Source organism: Urocampus carinirostris, chromosome 10 (assembly GCF_059441175.1).
Source record: "Urocampus carinirostris isolate Australia breed hairy pipefish chromosome 10, RoL_Ucar_1.0, whole genome shotgun sequence".
In the NCBI taxonomy this organism is placed as follows: Eukaryota; Metazoa; Chordata; class Actinopteri; order Syngnathiformes; family Syngnathidae; genus Urocampus; species Urocampus carinirostris.
This window is the reverse complement of record NC_142358.1, coordinates 1903781-1922933: the sequence shown is the minus strand read 5'-3', so window position 1 is coordinate 1922933 and position 19153 is coordinate 1903781. Positions and strand designations below refer to the sequence as shown.

Sequence of the window (19153 nt, the reverse complement as noted above, 5' to 3'; positions counted from 1 at the left end):
AGCCTACATTGCATAAAAGCGACCCCCTAAAACTGCCCTAAAATAGCACATACAAATGGAAATTCAGCATTTTAATAAAACATGTACCCAAACAATATTTTTTATATTATGTTAATTCGAGACCAGGTGGAAATATGGCCTGAAGAGAGATAGGCAAGACACACCACAGGAAATGGTGCCCCTACAATCCTTGTGGTTAAGGGCTCCAACCAACCAGATTATTAAGATGAATATATTGGTAAAAAGCTAAAAATATAACATTTTCAAACCATTTACTGTTCCTTCCAGCCGCACTTCAATGACAACTACGCCATTTTAATATTTTGCCTCTTTGACTAAAATGTTGTGTCACTTTTTCCACTTTTCCTTCGCCTTATCACAAACTTTCTTATTATAGCCAGAAAAAGGAAAAAAAACAACTATATCACAATAAAAAGAGATGTCGTCCCTCTCAAACATAATTTAGATGGCGCAGATTGACTGAACAGAAAGAAGAAATTGAGAAGGGCATTATTGCAATCCATTAATAAGGAATGCAATGTACCGTTCTTTCTTAGCATTATTTTGCCAAGGCAAAGGCTCGCGACCCACTGAAAACGGGTCTCTGACAAACTTTTGGGTCCCGACCCACCAGTTTAGAAACACTGAGCTAATGTGTAATTCCCTCTACCCAGATACAAAGATCCAAATAACAAAATAGTATACAATAAGTACTACTTATGTGTAATATGTACAGGATTAAAAACAATATAAATGTTAAGGAAAAAATACATTTTATTTACTTTTGGTGCGACCTTACTTGAGTTGGAATAGCAGGTGGATGCGGATTCAAATTTAAATTGATATTAAATTTTTCACTTACGAAGATTGGCATGCCTCTAGGAGAATTTGGTGCCGAATTCTAAATATGTGTCCCAGTCATTGATGGTAACAATCCATGTGCCTTCTTTGTATGTCTTGATTATCTCAAACTTTGCTTCCATGGTTATGTTTTGCTTTTCCCGTTGCATCACAGCAAGCTTTGTTTCTGGAGTTAGAACTACAATACCAAAAAAGTTATCGGGCTTTTGTTCATTCATTATTGCTTAATATGACAATGATGACACTCAACTCTATCTCCCGATGGAGGAATCTGCCACACTAAACTGTGGAAATTTGGAGGCCTGCCTCACTGAGATAAAAGAGTGGATGTCACTCAATTTCCTGCGTCTTAACTCTGAAAAGACTGAAATGTTAGTTATTGACCCATCTAAGTCCCGTGACTTATTCTCTAAAACCGCTGTGAACATCGACAATTGCCACATCACACAGAGCGACTCACTTAAAAATTTAGGTGTCATTTTCGACCCCGATCTGTCCTTTCAAACACATGTGAAGAAAATTACTAGAACCACTTTCTTCCATCTCCATAACATTGCTAAAATTCGTCCTATACTTTCTCAGTCGGATGCGGAAATCATAATTCACGCGTTTGTTACCTCCCATCTCGATTACTGTAATGCACTACTTTCCGGTCTTCCGATGACCAGACTCAAGAGTCTTCAGCTGGTACAAAATGCTGCAGCAAGGCTTTTAACTAGGACAAAAAAGTATGATCACATTACCCCAATTTTGGCTAACCTGCATTGGCTCCCTGTTAGCCTAAGATGCGATTTTGAAGTTCTCCTATTACTATACAAAATCATACATGGACTTTCCCCCTCATATCTTTCAGATCTGATTTCCCCCTATGTCCCGGTCCGAAGCCTTCGTTCCGAGAGCGCCCGTCTCCTGGTGATCTCAAGAGCCAAGAAGTGTCCCGCTGGTTCGAGAGCGTTCCCCATCCGGGCACCGGTGTTGTGGAATGCTCTTCCCCCTGAGATCCGATCTGCAACCTCAGTGGAAATGTTTAAATCTAAGCTTAAAACTCACTTCTACTCTATAGCATACAAATAACCTAAACTTCTTATATGTAATAACTTGTGAAGCCCTTTGAGACTATTTGTGATTAAGGGCTATACAAATAAAAATGACTTGACTTGACATAACAAATTTGTTTTCTCTGTATTCTTAATACGGTTTTTCTTTCCAGTAAAAATTCTCTTCTAACCATGTATCAGTTGGAATTCTCTCATGTTGGCTAACTAAATTATTTTTTTCTAATATTGTTTTTGTTCTTACAGATTTTTTTTATCCTTTCTTTTGTCGAAATTTTCCAATAATGACACCGGAGTCATTAGAACAAAATTTAAAAAAAAATAGATGGTGGTCTTTAATTATTTCATCAAGGTAAACTAATGTTTTATTATTACTATTAATAGTATTATCACTTGTAGTAAAAATTTACCTTCAAACTGTGGAAAACACGCACACACATATATATATATATATATATATATATATATATTGTCATGTACGGTAATTGATTGTGGCTGCGCCGCAGACGCGTTATTACGGTACACACAGGAAGACCGCGTGGAATCTGGAGACATGTTTGTAAACTAGCAAAGACGCTATATCGTGTTCTGTAAATAAACAAGTTCATGTTGGGTTTAAAGAGGACTCTGTCCATCTTTTACATGGTGTCAGAAGTCTGAAAGGATCCAGATAAGGAGACAAGTCATAATGGCCAAGTTTAATCCTCCATCGAACTTTGCTTTCGAGAAACCGTCAGAATGGCCGGACTGGAGGCAGCGTTTCGAGCGCTACAGAATCGCTACGAAACTAAACAAAGGCGATGGACAAGTTCAAGTAAGCTGCTTGATATACGCAATGGGAAGCGAGGCGGAGAATGTGTTCAAGTCTTTTGTTTTTGCTAATGACGGTGAAGAGGATAATTATGACGTTGTGCTGAAGAAGTTTGATGATTACTTCGTTCCGCGGAGGAATATCATCCACGAACAAGCGTGTTTTCATCAGCGTTTCGAGAAGCCTGGGGAGAGGGCAGAAAGCTTCATAAGGGCTTTATATGAACTATCAGAACATTGTGATTTCGGCACGAGCCGTGAGGAAAACATCCGAGACCGGATAGTTATTGGAATATTGGACAAGAAGGTGTCGCGTAAGCTTCAGTTGATGGAAGGCCTGACATTGACTCAGACTGTGCAAGTAGTTCGACAGGCGGAAGAGATTACTGCGCACGTCAACATGCAAGGAGAAGCAGTAGGGACGGTGCATGAAGTTACAAGGCAGAGCTACAGATACCCAAAGTCTAAACCACAAGGTGGGGAGAAAGACAGAAAATGGGGAAATATGAGAAAATGTCTTAAATGTGGAAAAACACAGCATAACAAAGATGAAAACTGCCCTGCTAAGAAATCTACCTGCCATATCTGTCACAAAGCCGGGCACTGGGCTAGAGTGTGCAGGAATAAAAAGCAAGTAAATGAGATTAGTGAGCGGGCAGAACAGTAAGGACAACCCGAGCAGTCAGCATACTTCCTGGGTGCTGTGTCACATGTGAAAAATGTAAAAGAACAGTGGTCAGTTGAGCTCCGGCTAAATAAAAAGCCAATAACCTTCAAAATCGACACAGGGGCAGATGTGAATGTCGTCAGCGAGGCGACGTACAACACATACACTCCAGAAAGTGTGTTGGAGCCACCAGACATTCCACTGGACGGCCCAAGTGAAGAGCTAAATTGTCTAGGGAGGTTCCAGGCCACAGTAACCTACAAAGGAAAATCATATCCACTAACAGCTTATGTAGTAGAGGGGATCACTAATAATCTTTTAAGTCGCTCAATGTCAGTGAAAAGGAATCTTGTGAGGAGAATAGACGAAATCAGTTTGAACATTCAGCAACATGCAGACTATGGGACATTGAAAACAGAGCCAGTGAGAATACAGCTTAAAGACAATGCCCAGCCGTATGCTGTACATACTGCACGCCGGGTACCACTCCCGATGCTTCAGAAGGTAAAAGAAGAGCTAAAGAGAATGGAGAGTAATGGCATCATTGAGCCCGTGACACAACCTACTGAGTGGTGTGCACCTATGGTCCTTGTCTCAAAGAAGACCACAGACAAAGCTAGCATATGCGTTGATCTCAAAAGACTGAATGAATCTGTCAAAAGGGAGCGATACATCCAACCTACTGTGGATGAGATAACAGCCAAGCTAAGTGGAGCAACTGTTTTTTCATCACTCGATGCAGCCAGCGGGTTTTGGCAAATTCCACTGCATCTAGACAGCATCAAGCTCACAACCTTTATAACTCCATTTGGTCGATACAGCTTCAAACGCTTGCCATTTGGAATTGCTAGTGCACCTGAAATCTTCCAGAGGAAGATGATGGAGACTCTACAAGGGTTGGAAGGTGTAGAGGTCTTCATGGACGATATTTTGGTCTACGGGAGCAATATGGAGCAAAACAACAGACGTCTCAACAAAGTGATGCATCGTATTCAGTCAGCTGGACTTAAACTGAATAAGGAGGAGTGCTCCATTAGGCAAAGCCAACTTAAGTTCCTGGGGCATCTCATCGACAAGTCAGGGATTCGACCTGATCCTGAGAAGGTTGCAGCAATTCGGAAAATGCCACCTCCAGTAAATGTCACTGAGCTAAAGCGAATCCTGGGAATGGTGACTTTCCTTGGCAGGTACATTCCCAACCTCTCCACTGTGGGGCAGCCGCTCCACGAGTTGCTGAAGGACAAGAATAACTGGATGTGGGGACGTGCTCAACAGACAGCCTTCGAAAACATAAAGGAATTACTGACGACTGCACCGGTGCTGGCCTACTATGATGTCACCAAACCCACAGCAGTGTCAGCAGATGCTAGCAGTTTTGGACTGGGGGGTGTGCTGTTACAACTTCATGGAGAACACTGGAAACCAGTGGCATACTGCTCCAGACGACTATCTAGTGCAGAAACACGTTATGCCCAGATAGAAAAGGAGTGTCTGGCAGGTGTGTGGGCATTTGAAAAGTTTGACAGATACCTAAATGGCCTTGAACGTTTCAGGTTAGTGACAGATCACAGGCCGTTGGTACCCCTTATCAACAATCAGAGCTTGGAAAATGTTCCTCTCAGATGTCAGCGTCTACTGATGAGGCTCATGAGATTCAGCGCGGTGGCCAAGTATGCACCAGGTAAAACTCTTGTGGTAGCAGACACACTGTCACGCAGCCCACTGACATGTAGTGAAGGGGATGTGGATACACACAGTGATGTAGCCTGCTATGTAGCCTCAGTAGTCGGGGGAATACCAGCTTCACCAGAGAGACTTGAAAACATAAAAAACGTCACTGCAACTGACACAGAGTTACAGCTTGTCAGTAAGCTTATCAGGTCAGGGTGGCCTGAACACACAAGTAGTGTCCCTTTGGATGCGAGGGAGTTTACCAAAGTGAAGTCAGAGCTCTCCGTAGAAGGCGGCCTAGTCTTAAGAGGGTGCAGGATTGTCGTGCCACGTTCTATGAGAGCCGAAATTCTGGAGATGCTACACCAGGGGCACCAAGGCCTGATCAAATGTAGAGAGAGAGCCAAAACATCAGTGTGGTGGCCAGGGCTGTCCAAGCAGTTAAAGGACACAGTGATGTCATGCCAAGTGTGTTTGGAAATGAGAAGGAAACAACAAAAGGAACCTCTTATCTCCACACCACTACCTGATCGACCTTGGCAAAGAATTGCATTGGACCTGTGCGAACACAACCACCATAACTACCTGATAATATCAGACTACTACTCTCGATTCCTGGAAATACTGCACCTGTCCTCAACCACTAGTTCACACATAATTGAGAATCTTAAAAAGGTGTTCGCTAGATTTGGGGTTGTTGACCAGGCAGTTAGCGATAACGGTCCACAATTTGCGAGTGCAGAGTTTCAGAATTTCGCAAAGGAGCTGGATTTTGAACATATAACATCCAGTCCTTATCATCCTCAAGGCAATGGACATGCCGAAAGAGCAGTACAGGTTGCTAAGAAAATCCTGAATCAAGATCCATTGCTAGCCCTGATGATCTACAGATCCACTCCATGTTCCACCACGGGCTACAGCCCAGCTGAACTGCTAATGGGAAGGAGGATCAGGACGACAGTTCCAACCTTGGAGAAGAATCTCCTGCCCAGATGGCCCAGCAGGAAAACGGTAAAAGTGAACGACGCCAAGCAGAAAGCAGTGCAAGCTCATTACTTCAACCGCCGTCACGGAGCCAGACTCCTACCTGCTCTACAACCAGGAGCAACGGTTTACACCAGGCTGAATCAAGAAAAATCATGGTCTAGACCAGCTGTGGTCTCAGGAGAGGCTGCTACAAGTAGATCCTACAATATCACCACCCAAGACGGTGCTGATCTACGGCGGAATCGTCGTCATCTCCTGACATCGTCAGCTATACGCCGCACTCAAGCATCGTCTACAGAAAGTGATGAAGTGCAGTTACAGTCTACTATTCAAGAAGAGACTGTCCCTGCAGTCCAGGCTACAGGTAAATCCGACACACCTCCACCAAGACAAATTGTGACAAGGTCTGGAAGGGTGTGTAAACCTGTTAACAGACTTGACCTTTGAATGAGTTAAAATTCATTATGGCCTTTGGGCAGAGGGGTTAAGAAATGGAAGAGGCAACACACACAGGGGACCAAATGTTCTTGTTCGGATGATAAATATGTGAAAAAAAAAAGAAAAGAAAACGTTGTCCCAGAAATGTGAGTTGTGACCAAATGTTATGATTGAAATGACATATTGTTTGCACATTGGATTGTAGTTGCAATTACTGCTTTGAATCCAAAACAGTGACTTGAATGCCAATTTCATTTAGCAATGTGCAATTGACCGTTGATTGTTTGATTTATTGTTAATAATTTTCCCTGTGGTAAGATAATGTCAGATCTACCGATTATCGTTTTAGACAGCCTTGTGAGATGCTGCTATTTGTTTCTTTCAAAAGAAAAAAAAAAGGGGGGAGATGTCATGTACGGTAACTGATTGTGCCTGCGCGGCAGACGCGTTATTACGGTACACACAGGAAGACCGCGTGGGATCTGGAGACATGTTTGTAAACTAGCAAAGACGCTATATCGTGTTCTGTAAATAAACAAGTTCATGTTGGGTTTAAAGAGGACTCCGTCCACCTTTTACACACACATATATATATATATATATATATATATATATATATATATATATATATATTTTTTTTTTTTTAATACTGCTGTTAAATTTTATTGCACTAATTTTTCAATCCACTATTGTTTTTCATTGCATAATTATTATTACATAGGGCAGTTTTTCTAAGCACTATAATGTTATTATTCTTTTTGCCAGTTTACACTGATAGTCTTTTATCTTTTTTCTTTTCAAATACAATATTACATGTTTTACCCTGGAGTGCCATTTTTAATCTTATTTTACACAATGTTGATATCAATGACAATAAAGATTATTCTATTCTATTAGTTGGAAAATTCCACTGTTAACGCACTCAAGTCCTTATTACAAAAACCAACAAATTGAATTTGTTAGTAAATTGTTGTTAACTAATTTCATATTAAAATTATTTGTTTTTTTCTGTAGAGTTATTTCTTCACTGTCTTACAAGTTGGAACTTTCCATTGTTGAGGCACTGGAGTCACAATTAATAAACTATTTTTTCAGTTTTCATAAATAGGAGTATTTTTCCATAAAACTTTTGCCCCTGAAAAATGTGCACTTACGCGGAATTTTCATCCTATAGTTGCCTCATCAACCCGTCAAGGTGGTTTTGCCTCCTAAATCCGAGCTTCGTTTTCTTCCCACGCCGCCTCGCATTCTTTTTCTCTCTCAACGCAGACTTCAAAGTGGCCTCCTTCGTTCCTTTTTCTCCTTTGCTGTCTCCACCAAAGGCCAATCCTAAATCTTACCCTGTAGCCAGCCCCTTTTCTGCCACACCACTCCCCTTCTTTGTGGCCCCCCTCCAGTGCCTGAGACGACTCTTGAGTCCACTCTAAGGTTTACCGCAATTCTCGCCTCCCCCTAGGTTATTTCTTTGTGTTCTCAGTTCATGACATCACCAAGTTTTTTTTTTGTTTGGATGGATTGTAGTTTTTAGCAGATGTTCCAATGGGGGGGGGGAAACAAGCCTCAGGTATGGAGGACATGGGGAATGGGGGGTATGACATCAAGTGTCAGCAACCATGAGTCACAATTTGTGTCACTGTCTGGTAGGCATCCACCAATGAAAGGACAAGTGTTATTCATCCAGGTTTGCTAGAGATTCATAATGAACTTGTGAATATTGTAATTTGTTTTGCAATCTTGCGATTAAATGTCACAAGTTTGCTGCAGTTCATACCAGGAATATGATCAACTGTGAAATACAGTAGAGCCCAAGGATACGGCCACCCTGCCATAAAAAATTATTAATTTACAGTGAGGAAGAAGGGATTTTTTGACCCGTCTTTACAGCTTTTTCGCCACTATACGACATCAACAGCAAAAAAATATGTGCAGTGTTTGTGCAATGCTAGGAAGAAGCCAAAACATAATCATGGACACAAAGCTGGCGATGATCAAGTAACACAAAGAAGGTTCGTGCATCATTGCCCTCTCTTAGGAAAGATTTATCAAGTTAGTGCGATACAATACTGTATCATATGTACTGTATTTTTTTGCTAAAACTTAGCAGTGATGCTAATGTGAGGAGCAAAAACATAACCATTGATAAAAACATTTTAATTATCAAAAAATACAAGAATGGCAAACAAATTGCTACCCTATGACTGTATGACCACATGACGGTAACCAATCAACTATTGTGACTATTATTAAGAATTAAAAAAGGGATGCTAAAGGCAAAAGCAAAAACATGATAGCCATGGAAATGAAGCTGCGATGATCAAGACATATGAAAAAGGCAACACATTATTACCCACTCTGAGTTAGTGGTAAATATTACTGTAGTTTTTGTATGGTATATATGAACTAAACAAACCATGATAACCATGGAAACAAAGCCTGCGATTATCAAACAGCCTTACCAAATAGAATAGTTTGGTGGGCAGCTTTGCTTTGTTTTTTATTTTGAATCAATTTTTATATGTTTAATATTGTTTGAAGTAATTTTTTCATTTTTCTTCATCTATTCAATTTTTTAATTCATTCATGTTTTTAAATTTTATTATAATTGTAATAATATTTTTTAATTATTTACTTTAAAGGTATTTGCAATAATGGAGAAATACGAAGAAGGCGCACCGTTACCATCACTAAGGGATGACTGCTAGTTAGTGCGATACAATACTGTGTTTTTTTTTAACTCTATTATTCACTACAGGTCCCATGACTTGCAGTGGTGCCAAAGGGAGAAGCAAAAACATGATAACCATGGAAAAGAAGCTTGTAATGATCAAATAGCATTTGCAAATAGCATCGCTTTGGTGGCTAGTCTGTACTAGATTTGGCATCACTTGGTGGTTAATGCTTAAATGATTTAGCAACTAGCATTGTGGACACAGTGGAAAGCCGCATTTGCCAATTATTACAGGTTTCTATATTCCGCCATACGGCAAATTGACTTTGCAATCCCCACAAGGAACTTCTCGTAAAAGACAAAGTCGGCCTTATAAAGGCGCCAGAGCGAACAGAACGACGGGGCGCTCCACTTGAGTTGGCGCTTAAAAATAAATACTCTCACTTTAAAAGCACTCTTAAACAAACCCACACAATTTCTACAAGTGCACGGTCATTTTATACGCTACGTCCAGTCCCTGTACTGTTTTCCGTAGCATGACTGCTATTAAAACTTCAATTGATTCAATTTAATTGAGCTAAATAATTAAATTGTTTGTATGAGACTTTCGGTCCCAAATATATCATAGTTTTATCCATCCATCCATTATCTGGCTTGTTTATCCTCATTACGGTTGCGCGGTGCTGGGGCCCATCCCAGCTATTTTCGGGCAGGGGACACCCTGAACTGGTTGCCAGACAGTTGCATGGCACACAGAGAACGACAACTCACTCACTCATTCACATCTAAGGACAATTTTGATTGGCCAATAAACCTGAAATGCATGTCTTTGGAATATGGGAGGAAACCGGAGGACCTGGAAGACACCCACGCACGCACAGGGAGAACATGCAAACTCCACACAGGAAGGTTTGATCCCATGACTGAAGAACTGTGCCGCACACGCGCTGCCGTGCTACCCCGTTTGAACCCAGTTTGATGAAACTTATCTATTACATATGAATGGCCGCATGTATATTTATTCCTAAATGGAAAAAAATGGATCAGTCACCAGAATGGGCCCTTTGGCCAAATTTTTATCCCAATGTGGCCACAGACTCCGAATAGCTGCCCAACCCTGATTTAGGTCATCCTATACTGAATGGCCCACATGCCTTGCAAAGGAAAAATATAAAAATGCTGACGCATACAGGGGAGACTATTAATACTTTATCCATCAATAATAAAATTTATAATAAATGATGAATAGTTTCGTCGTTTTGTTGTGTGAAAAAAGGTGAATATTCTACTATATCTGCTTTAAACTTAACAATCTTTTCATTGGTCAAATGTTTTTCTTGTTTTGGTCGCAGCTTGTCATTAGGGTGGAATGTTGGGTCCTTAAAGGTGGGCTACATGGTTTGAGGTGCCGTTAAAAAGTTAAATATTTCCTTTATTACGTATGCGTTGACGATGCAACAACGAGTTAAAGAGCCTTTATATATATTTTTTCATCGCACCTATCTCCTTTTACCAGTCCCGGCAACAAAGCACATTACGATAAAGGAAAGGAGGCAGGGTGGAGGTGGGAAGGAGAGTCATTTCATGCGCTTGCTGGCAGTTTTCTTTTATTTTATAATAAAATGGTGAAAGTAGGAAAATTGATGTTTCAAATATGGTCCGAATCCCAACTCAAACCCCTAAAAAGATGAAAGAGTTTTTTCAAGCACTCTAAGAATTTCACATACTTTCACGAGCAACAAAAGGAAGTGCAGTGACGATTTCGGCCAGAAGCTGGCTTCAGCACGTAGAATATTTTGAAGTTACATACACCATATTTAAGTCAAACCAGTTGAGGACCAGTGGTCTTGACCAGTGGACTTCACATTCCGTATATACCGATGTTCCCCTACTTACAACCATTCGGCTTACGTAAAACGGTAGATACGAAAAAAAAATTGGGATGTTGAAAAATATCCGGGTATTGCTGTCAATTAGATTTTGTATTGTGTGCACCATTTTCCGAGTACAGGACATTGCAGTAGTGCTTCTTTCCGCCGCTACCGGCGTGTGGCACTGTGAAAAGACACCCAGCATCTACCCCGAAGTAGAAAAATCCACTTCCTCTTTCTAGTTTGTGTGTCAACATCCTATACTGCACTGTCTAGATTATGTCTATACTATCTCCTGTGTGCTAGGGACTTTGACATTTTTATTGTTTAATATCTCATGCATCCATTCATTATGGTTGGTGTAAAGTGTAGAGAAGAGGCGAGCCATTCCTTTTGAAACGAAACTGCAATAAAAAACCTTGATGCAGTTGAGAAAATTGTCTGAACGCTTTTTTTCGGGCACTTTTTCCCACGGAGGAGAACCTCTTGAAGCAAACCTCCCAAAAGTAAGATAACTCAACTTTATTTATCCATATAGAGCATATTACTGTATGAAATGACGACAAAACTATAAAGGTTACTTTTACAAGCCTTGAACATACCTTTGTAAACCTTAAAAATACACAAATATCTCTGAAGCAACTTACGAACAAAATCAACTTAGAAACGATCGTCCGGAACCTATGTCGTTCGTAAGTAGGGCAGCGTCTGTACTCTCAAATAAGCCTACATTGCATAAAAGCAACCCCCAGAAACGACTATAAAATACCCACAGGCTAAAAGAAGCACGGGTGTACCAAAACATTGATAATTTTTCAATTACAGTATGTAGTTGATAATTATTATTATACTGGTAAAAAGCTAAAAATATAACACACTCATACATGAATAAAAAGAAAAAGAAAATAAAGCCAACAAAATCACAATAAAATGAGATGTGGTCCCTCTAAAGCGCAGTGATTGGCTGAAAAGGTGAGCGGGATCGAGCAGGGCATGATTGGCATCTACTGTTAAGGATTGCAATTGACCATGTGTTTTTTATTTTCCTGAGCATTATTTTGCCAAGGCAGAGGCTTGCGACCCGCTGAAAACGGGTCTGCGACACACTTTTGGGTTCCGACTCACCGATTGAGAAACACTGGTCTAGACATCATGGCTGACATATGAAAGCAGAAGCAAGACATTAACAAATCCCTTGTCTCGTTGAACACAAATAATGTTCAATCGCCTGAAAAGTGACTAAACATCAACATCATCAACAATAATTAAAGCCTGAATCACCCACACGTCCACAATTTTAAGGGGACGGGGCTACTAGTTTAGGGCCTGACCGAAAAAAAAAAAAAAAGACAACCTTGGGCCACGTGGTTACACTTCCTAAACTAAGTCAGATGCAGAGGGGAACCGGGTCAAATTCCAGGGGTGAGCAAACTATAGCCCACGGACAACATGTGGCCAGTCAGGCTTTTTAATCCAACACGCCAATTGAAAATTGAGGAAATATCATGATTCTATGAACAAGAGGTCTCAAACTCAATTGAATTGGCGGCCACCAGAGCTAAGGTTGAGGGTGAAGTTGGGCCAGATGGGGGTTTCCACCTAAAAAAAAAGCTCTGATTAAAAACGTTTCTTAAGGGTGTAAGTATTTCCCACTAGAGATCGCTGTATTGTCAAAACTTAAAAGAAGAAAAGAAAAAAGTAGCAAAATATAAAAAAGGAAAGTAAAAGAAAAAAAAAATCACAAAAAAAAAACCTTTCAGGGAAAATAGACTCTGCCCTTTCTTATCATTTTTCCTTGTTTTCTCTTCTTCATTTTCCAATTTCTTATTCCTAGTTTTTTTCTTATTTTTCTTCTTCTTTAGTTTTTGCAGTATTTTTAGTAGCATTTTTGGAGTTTTATTTTTGTGATATTATTATAGTATAATCTTTGTAGTGTATCTGTAATATTTTAGTAGTATCCTTTTAGTTGTATTTTTTCTGGTATTTTGGTCGTATTTCTGCAGTCCGATTTTTTTAGGATTTCGGTAGCATTTTTAGAGTATTACTGTAGTTCTTTTTTTGAAGTATTTTTACAGAAGTATTTTTGTAGTTTATCCATAACAAAGTGTTTGAAATATATCTGGAGTATTTTTGTAGTCATTCTTTCATAATTATTTTGTAGAAGTATTTTTGTCGTATTTCAGTCGTAATATTTATGTAGCAGTATTTTTTAAATACAGTGTTCATATTTTTGTGGTATTTCTGTTGTAATATTTCTGTAAAATTATTTGTATCTTAGTATAACTGTGTAGTCTTTAGTATTTTTTAAATTAATGTAGTATGTTTTGAGAATCAGCTTGTCTTGAGGAGCCACTCAGTTTTCGCTAGCTCAGGATGCTCGTTGACTTTCATTTCAAGGAAAGACCGTATTTCTTTGAGGCAAGCCGCAAAACGGCTGACCACCTTCCCTCTTGACAACCAGCGCACATTGCTGTGCAAAAGCAGAGTTAAAGCAAGTTATTTCCAACTTAATCCAGCAGTGCTTTAAACTGCCGTTCATTTAAGGCTCGGGCAACAATAAAGTTGATCACACGAATGACCAGCGACATTACTTTGCCAAGCTGCCCGTCACACATCTGTGCACAAAGTGCCTCCTGATGCAGAATGCAATGGAAACTTAGGATGGGTCTTTTTTTGTGTTCACGGAGAAGTGCCACAAATCCTTTGTTTTTCCCCACCATACATGGAGCACCATCAGTACACACTGAGATAAGTTTATCCAAAGGCCGTTTTTTTCATGAGCGAACTCCATGAAAGATTTGAATAAATCCTCACCTCTTGTGGACCCTTTTATTGGCAGAACAGCCAGACTTTCTTCGCGCAGTGTATCCCTAGCAGCATATATTGCAATCACGCGAAACTGCGCCAAATGTGGACTCATTCAAAGCCAAGGAAAAAAACGGCGCTGTATCTATGTCATTCACTTGCGTTTCTTCCACTTGGTTTGCCATCACGTTGGTACGATAATGAACAGTTCTTGCCGACAGAGCTATGTCTTGTTCGGAAGATCATCAAAAAGTTCATTGGCTACATCCAGCATAAACGTTTTAGCATACTCGCCGTCTGAGAATGGTTTTCCACTCTTCACTATTGCTAAAGATCCAGCAAAACTAGCGGAACTGTAGTCCCCTTGCTGAGTCCAGAGGCGGAATTGCTGCTGGCCAGCTTTCACCTGGCTCAGTCGCTCTTGGCAGGCTTTCTTCCTGCTGTCTCTCGCAGGGTATTTCAATGCAAAGGCGGCATGGCATGTGTCGAAGTGCCGCTTCACATTCAACCGTTTCATCGATGCAATTTTGTCAAATTAGGCATTCCGCGGAACCTGCTCTCTCCACAAAGGCAAATTCTTCGGTCCATTCATCCTGAAATGTACGATATTCATAATCTTTTTTTCGTTTCACCATCTTCTCCGTCGAAGGGTTAGCTTTGAGCTAATGACCAACGGCCAGGGGACGCAAAAGGGGGCGCGCGTACCTGTGCCCCCAGCAACGGCCCAGTCACGGCCATCGTGGGGTATTATCATCCAATTAAAATAATAGACAATCTCTCATGCAACTGCAACTCTTCACAAGACATGAGCGGTAGAAAATCAATAGATTTAAACAAACGATATTTTTTTTTAAACCCAAATCTGCGAGCCAGATTTGCGAGCCAGACGTTATCATAAAAATAGCCAAATCTGGCTTGCGAGCCATAGATTCCCGACCCCTGGTCTAGGGCATCGGAAATGGCCTTCCAAACAGAGTCAGCAGCCCTGTTAGCATCCAGACTAGCTGCCCCTCTCCCACCTCGCTCCACATCCTTCCCCTACATCTCATACTGTAGCTCACATGGCCCCACTCCCTGATAACACGGCATCTCCTGACAAACTCGAGGTTAACATCACGGGACATCGGGGCGCCAAAATATGGTAACACTGTGGAAACTGCGGCTCCTCATCACACCCCTCAAACACACCCACGTGCCCAGAGTGAGAACGAAGATGCCAACGTTGTGCTAAGCTCAACCACTTTTCAAAAGTCTGCCGTCCGCTCTTGTCCTGTGGACGCCTGAACCCGCCTAGACAACGCACTTGCTGGACGCCAAAGTCAAGCCATTGAAGTGGTGCACAGTTGAGCTGGACGGCATGTGTTTGTCACTGCTGCTGGACACCTCAGCCTCCAAGTCACTCCTAAATGACTCTACAGTCCCGCGTCTTTTTCCACGGAAGACAAGGTACAGAAAACCTGTTTGAATATGGACACACCAAGTTTGACGTGGCTGGCACCGCAACTTTTCCTGTGTGCTATGGCGCTAGAACTCTGCCAGCTTTCACTTTCCAAGTGTCCCGCAATGGTGCCAACCCGTTTTGAGCCCTGGACGTCTCCATCACGGATAACATGGCTGCCACCATATTGACAGTCTTCAAACCATGGCTTGACCGCAGGGCCTCGCCATTTACTGGACAGGGCTGCCTCACCGCCTTCAACCACCAACCGCTGCCGAACCCAAAGGTGGCCCCAGTCATCCAGCCTCTACGCTATCTGCTACCGCCTTACGTGATGATGTTGGAGCCGAGTTGCAGAGACTTCTGGACGCTGGCATGATCAAATAGGTGGACGCATATCCCTAGATTTCTTCACGCTGAATGGCGGGTAATGCAACTTCTCTACAGCAGTCATAGAGTTTGTGGGATTTCGCCTGACCGTCGACGGCCTCAGCCTGGCTCCACTCAAATGTGAAACCCATCCTGCGCCTGCCTTAGCCCTCCTGCCCTCACAGCTGTCCTCAATCCTGGGCACAACAGTGTTTATACCTGGCAGAGATATAGATGTGGCTGATCTGCTCTCCAGGGCCATGCCCACCTAGGAATCAAACATCACCACGGACAGCCCAAAGTCAGCGCTGATCTTTACGCTGCACGAGCCCCTCTAACCAACAGTTTCTCTGCTGGAGCTCCAGAAGGCCTTTGCAAAGGAACCTGTGCTTGTGCAGCTCCACACATTTATTCAGGAAGGTTGGCCTGCAAAGGTGCTGGAAGAGCTGGCTCCCTTTCGAGTCAGAGAAGACCTTTCCTGCTGACTTTATTACCCGGGAGCTGTGCCCGGTGATCCCTAGTTCTCTACGTCTACGCACCCTGAACATGGCTCACGACGGTCACCCAGGCATCGTAAGAGTGGAGCAGCACTGCAGGAGCCTGGTTTGGTGGCCAGGCATCGATAGAGAAACGAAATTGAAACGATGGTGAAGGACTGCACCAGCTTCCTTACCAGCGGCAAGACAGGCCCACCCCCAATGCAACCTCTGCAGCCCCGCCAGTGGTCAACGACATCTTGGTCCCACATCCAAGTGGTCCTCGCCTCAAAACGGATTCGTGCTTCATCACAGGGCTCTACTGTATGACTTATTTAGAAAGTGTTATTATTTTGGTGCTAGTTTTGTCCCCAGTGTCCCATTATATGTAATATAAAATAAAATAAACGATTTTTAATGCGCTCAAAGCCAACATTTAACCCACTCCATTTTGGGCAGATTTCACCTAGCTAACTGGTTTTGGTATTGATCTTTGGGGCCTCATCGCCGCATTCTTTTTCTCTATTGTCTTTTGTTCACAAATGAATAAATAACTTTGTACTGTAGGTGGAAAACGTGGACAGTGGTCTAGTGTGTTGTGTTTTTCCCCCTACCAGTCTTTGTCCATTGTTGATATTGTACAGACTTTTTAACTTTATTGGGAGTTTACATCATTACTTTTATTTCTTAGTCTTCTGATTGAGATACATATTTGCCAAGGCATATGTGCAATTCCTTATTGTATCATGTTTAGAATTTAAATATTAAAAAGAATGAGTGATATCGTTTTCTTGGTCATGGAATGTGTGAGATCCAGTACTGAAGAACTTGAAAAATGTGTACAAGTGAAGCATTTTTTCGGAATATTGCATGCAGTTAAAAAAAAAAGATGATCGTTAAATGTATCGGAACATTTTAATTGTAATCGGTGGTTAAAACAGTTCTAATGCATCCTGATTTAATAAAATATTTTCTGTTTGTTGGTTTTGGAGGGTAAGAAAATAACGGTTTTAACATTCCTTTCAACGAGACACTTGGATCTGAGAGATAATTTGAATAACGAGACAAAAAACCCATCCTAAATTCCACCACAAGCTTAATTATGGGAAAGAGTTTCGGTTTTTGGTCCTGGAAGCTTGTGAACATCCCATGGGGGATAAGGGCGGTCCACTTCTCTTCCCTAAAAGAGACCTTCTCTCTCCATTAGGTCCATCTCATTTGGAAAACGTGGGGAAGACCCCTCTTTTGGAAGGAGTTCAGTTGTGGCCCGAAGGGGGTCTCACTCAGGGTTACAACGGCCCCTGGCATCAGAACAAGAGCCCCCACCGTGAGAAAGCCTTTTCAGAAACTACCACAACAAAGAAACGCTCCTTTACTTCATTAATGAGCAAGGGGGCAGGAAATTGTGCAAAAAAGTTTGTCTTTGCCTCATGGGGGCGCCAAAACACAGGGGCGAAAGCTTCCTACCTCGTCTTGTCTCCTCTCTACTTCTTTATATTGTAGGTGAGGCACTGGAGGAGGAACTTGGTTAATCAGTGAACTTTTGTTGTTAGAAAGATTTAAAGCACGTATTCCTCATAAGAATAGATTTTCCTTTTCAATAGAAGTTGTATCACGACTTTGTTGTGTCTCTTCTCTACCTCTTGTAATGTGCGTGAGGCAACGTAGGCCGATAATTCGTAGAAGAGCCGTCCTTTAGAATGCGACCAGTAGAGTGGGGTGACGCTTCACATGACCATTAGAGGTAAGATCGGGCCAAAAAAAAGCACCCGAGCCCGACGCAGGCCCGAGGGGTATTAAACCCGACCCAGACCGAGCCCGACTAATTAACTGGATTTGCTGGCCCGGCCCGAGAGGAGCCCGAAATTACATATTTTATTTATAAGGAGGGGTGATTTATGATAACAAATTAAACTCTGCCTTTTGTTACAACATCTAGGCCTAAGTTAAATAAAACTGTATAAACATTTACATCTTTTATATTTCTGTGTCTGCACTGCAGATGTTACATTAAGCGACAATCTGTCATTGACGGGTTTTTTTTAGAGGTAGCGAAAACATTTAAGGGCGTCCGTCATTTTGACGACTTGATCATTGGGCCATAATCCACAGCAGCAGTACGTCCTTAAGATTCACTCTTACCAGAGTGTGTTTTCCTTCTTGTTGGTCCGACTCCATGTCGGGGATACCAGGCCAAAATCATGCGAATTTGCGGAGGGGAAGATTATTAAGAGGAATGTAGCGAGCAGAGACGGGAGTCGTAGGCGGAGTGCCAAACAAAGGTGCCAACGGGAGCTGCTTTAATGACATGTAAACTTGCAATAATAAAACAAACACGGGAGTCGCTAGAACCGGCCGAATTAAGAGTCCCCCTAGGAACTCGCTAACTAAACAATGGTTCCGTGGGTGAATTATGTACAACCCACTACAAGGACAACATTCACGTCACGTGCACAGAGCATGCTCTGGCTCCGTTAAATGGCGATTACAGCTCCTTCTCCGTTTTATCCAAATTATTTATTTTATAACAAGTATTCCTTGGTCTAGTATCCATACATAGTTTAAGTATATATTTTTAATGAACATATATTTATAATTATTAATTAATTAAAAAAAAAAAAAAAAAAAAAAAAAGCAGGACCGGACCCGACCCGACCCGACCGTATGACTGACATTTCAGGCCCGACCCGGCCCGAAATTGCCTCGGGTTCGGGTTCGGGCTAGGGCCATAAATCTTAGGTCTAATGACCATGCCATAAGGACAACCCACCAGAGCAAGCGTGTCGGCATCATTTTCAAGCTCTGTTTTTCTATTTCATTAATTGCGTGGTCTGGGGCCAGACTGCTAAGAATCCTGTCAACAATTTCAATCATTTGAAGCACTTGATCTGAAATTCAAGCATTTTCCTAACCCTAAAAACACAACTTTAAAATTCAAGCATCTCCATTGATTTCAAGCACCCATACAAACACTGCACTGGGCATGTCTAATTTAAATGACTTATTCCAGAAAAATAGTGTACTGTATAATAACTCC

General features: G+C 41.7%; 1 protein-coding gene across 4 annotated transcripts in view; it reads right to left on the bottom strand.

Annotated features, from left to right (window-relative positions):
- Nucleotides 1-19153, bottom strand: part of stard13b (StAR related lipid transfer domain containing 13b) — a 70373-nt gene that overhangs the window by 25861 nt on the left and 25359 nt on the right. The window contains exon 1 of one of the 4 annotated variants that reach the window (XM_088345198.1): nucleotides 7644-7786. The exons of the other annotated variants lie outside the window; for them this stretch is intronic. Coding sequence (XP_088201324.1) covers nucleotides 7644-7656 — 13 coding nt within the window. The 5' untranslated portion in view covers nucleotides 7657-7786. Of the gene's footprint in view, nucleotides 1-7643; nucleotides 7787-19153 lie in introns of those variants that run through there. 4 annotated transcript variants of the gene reach the window in all.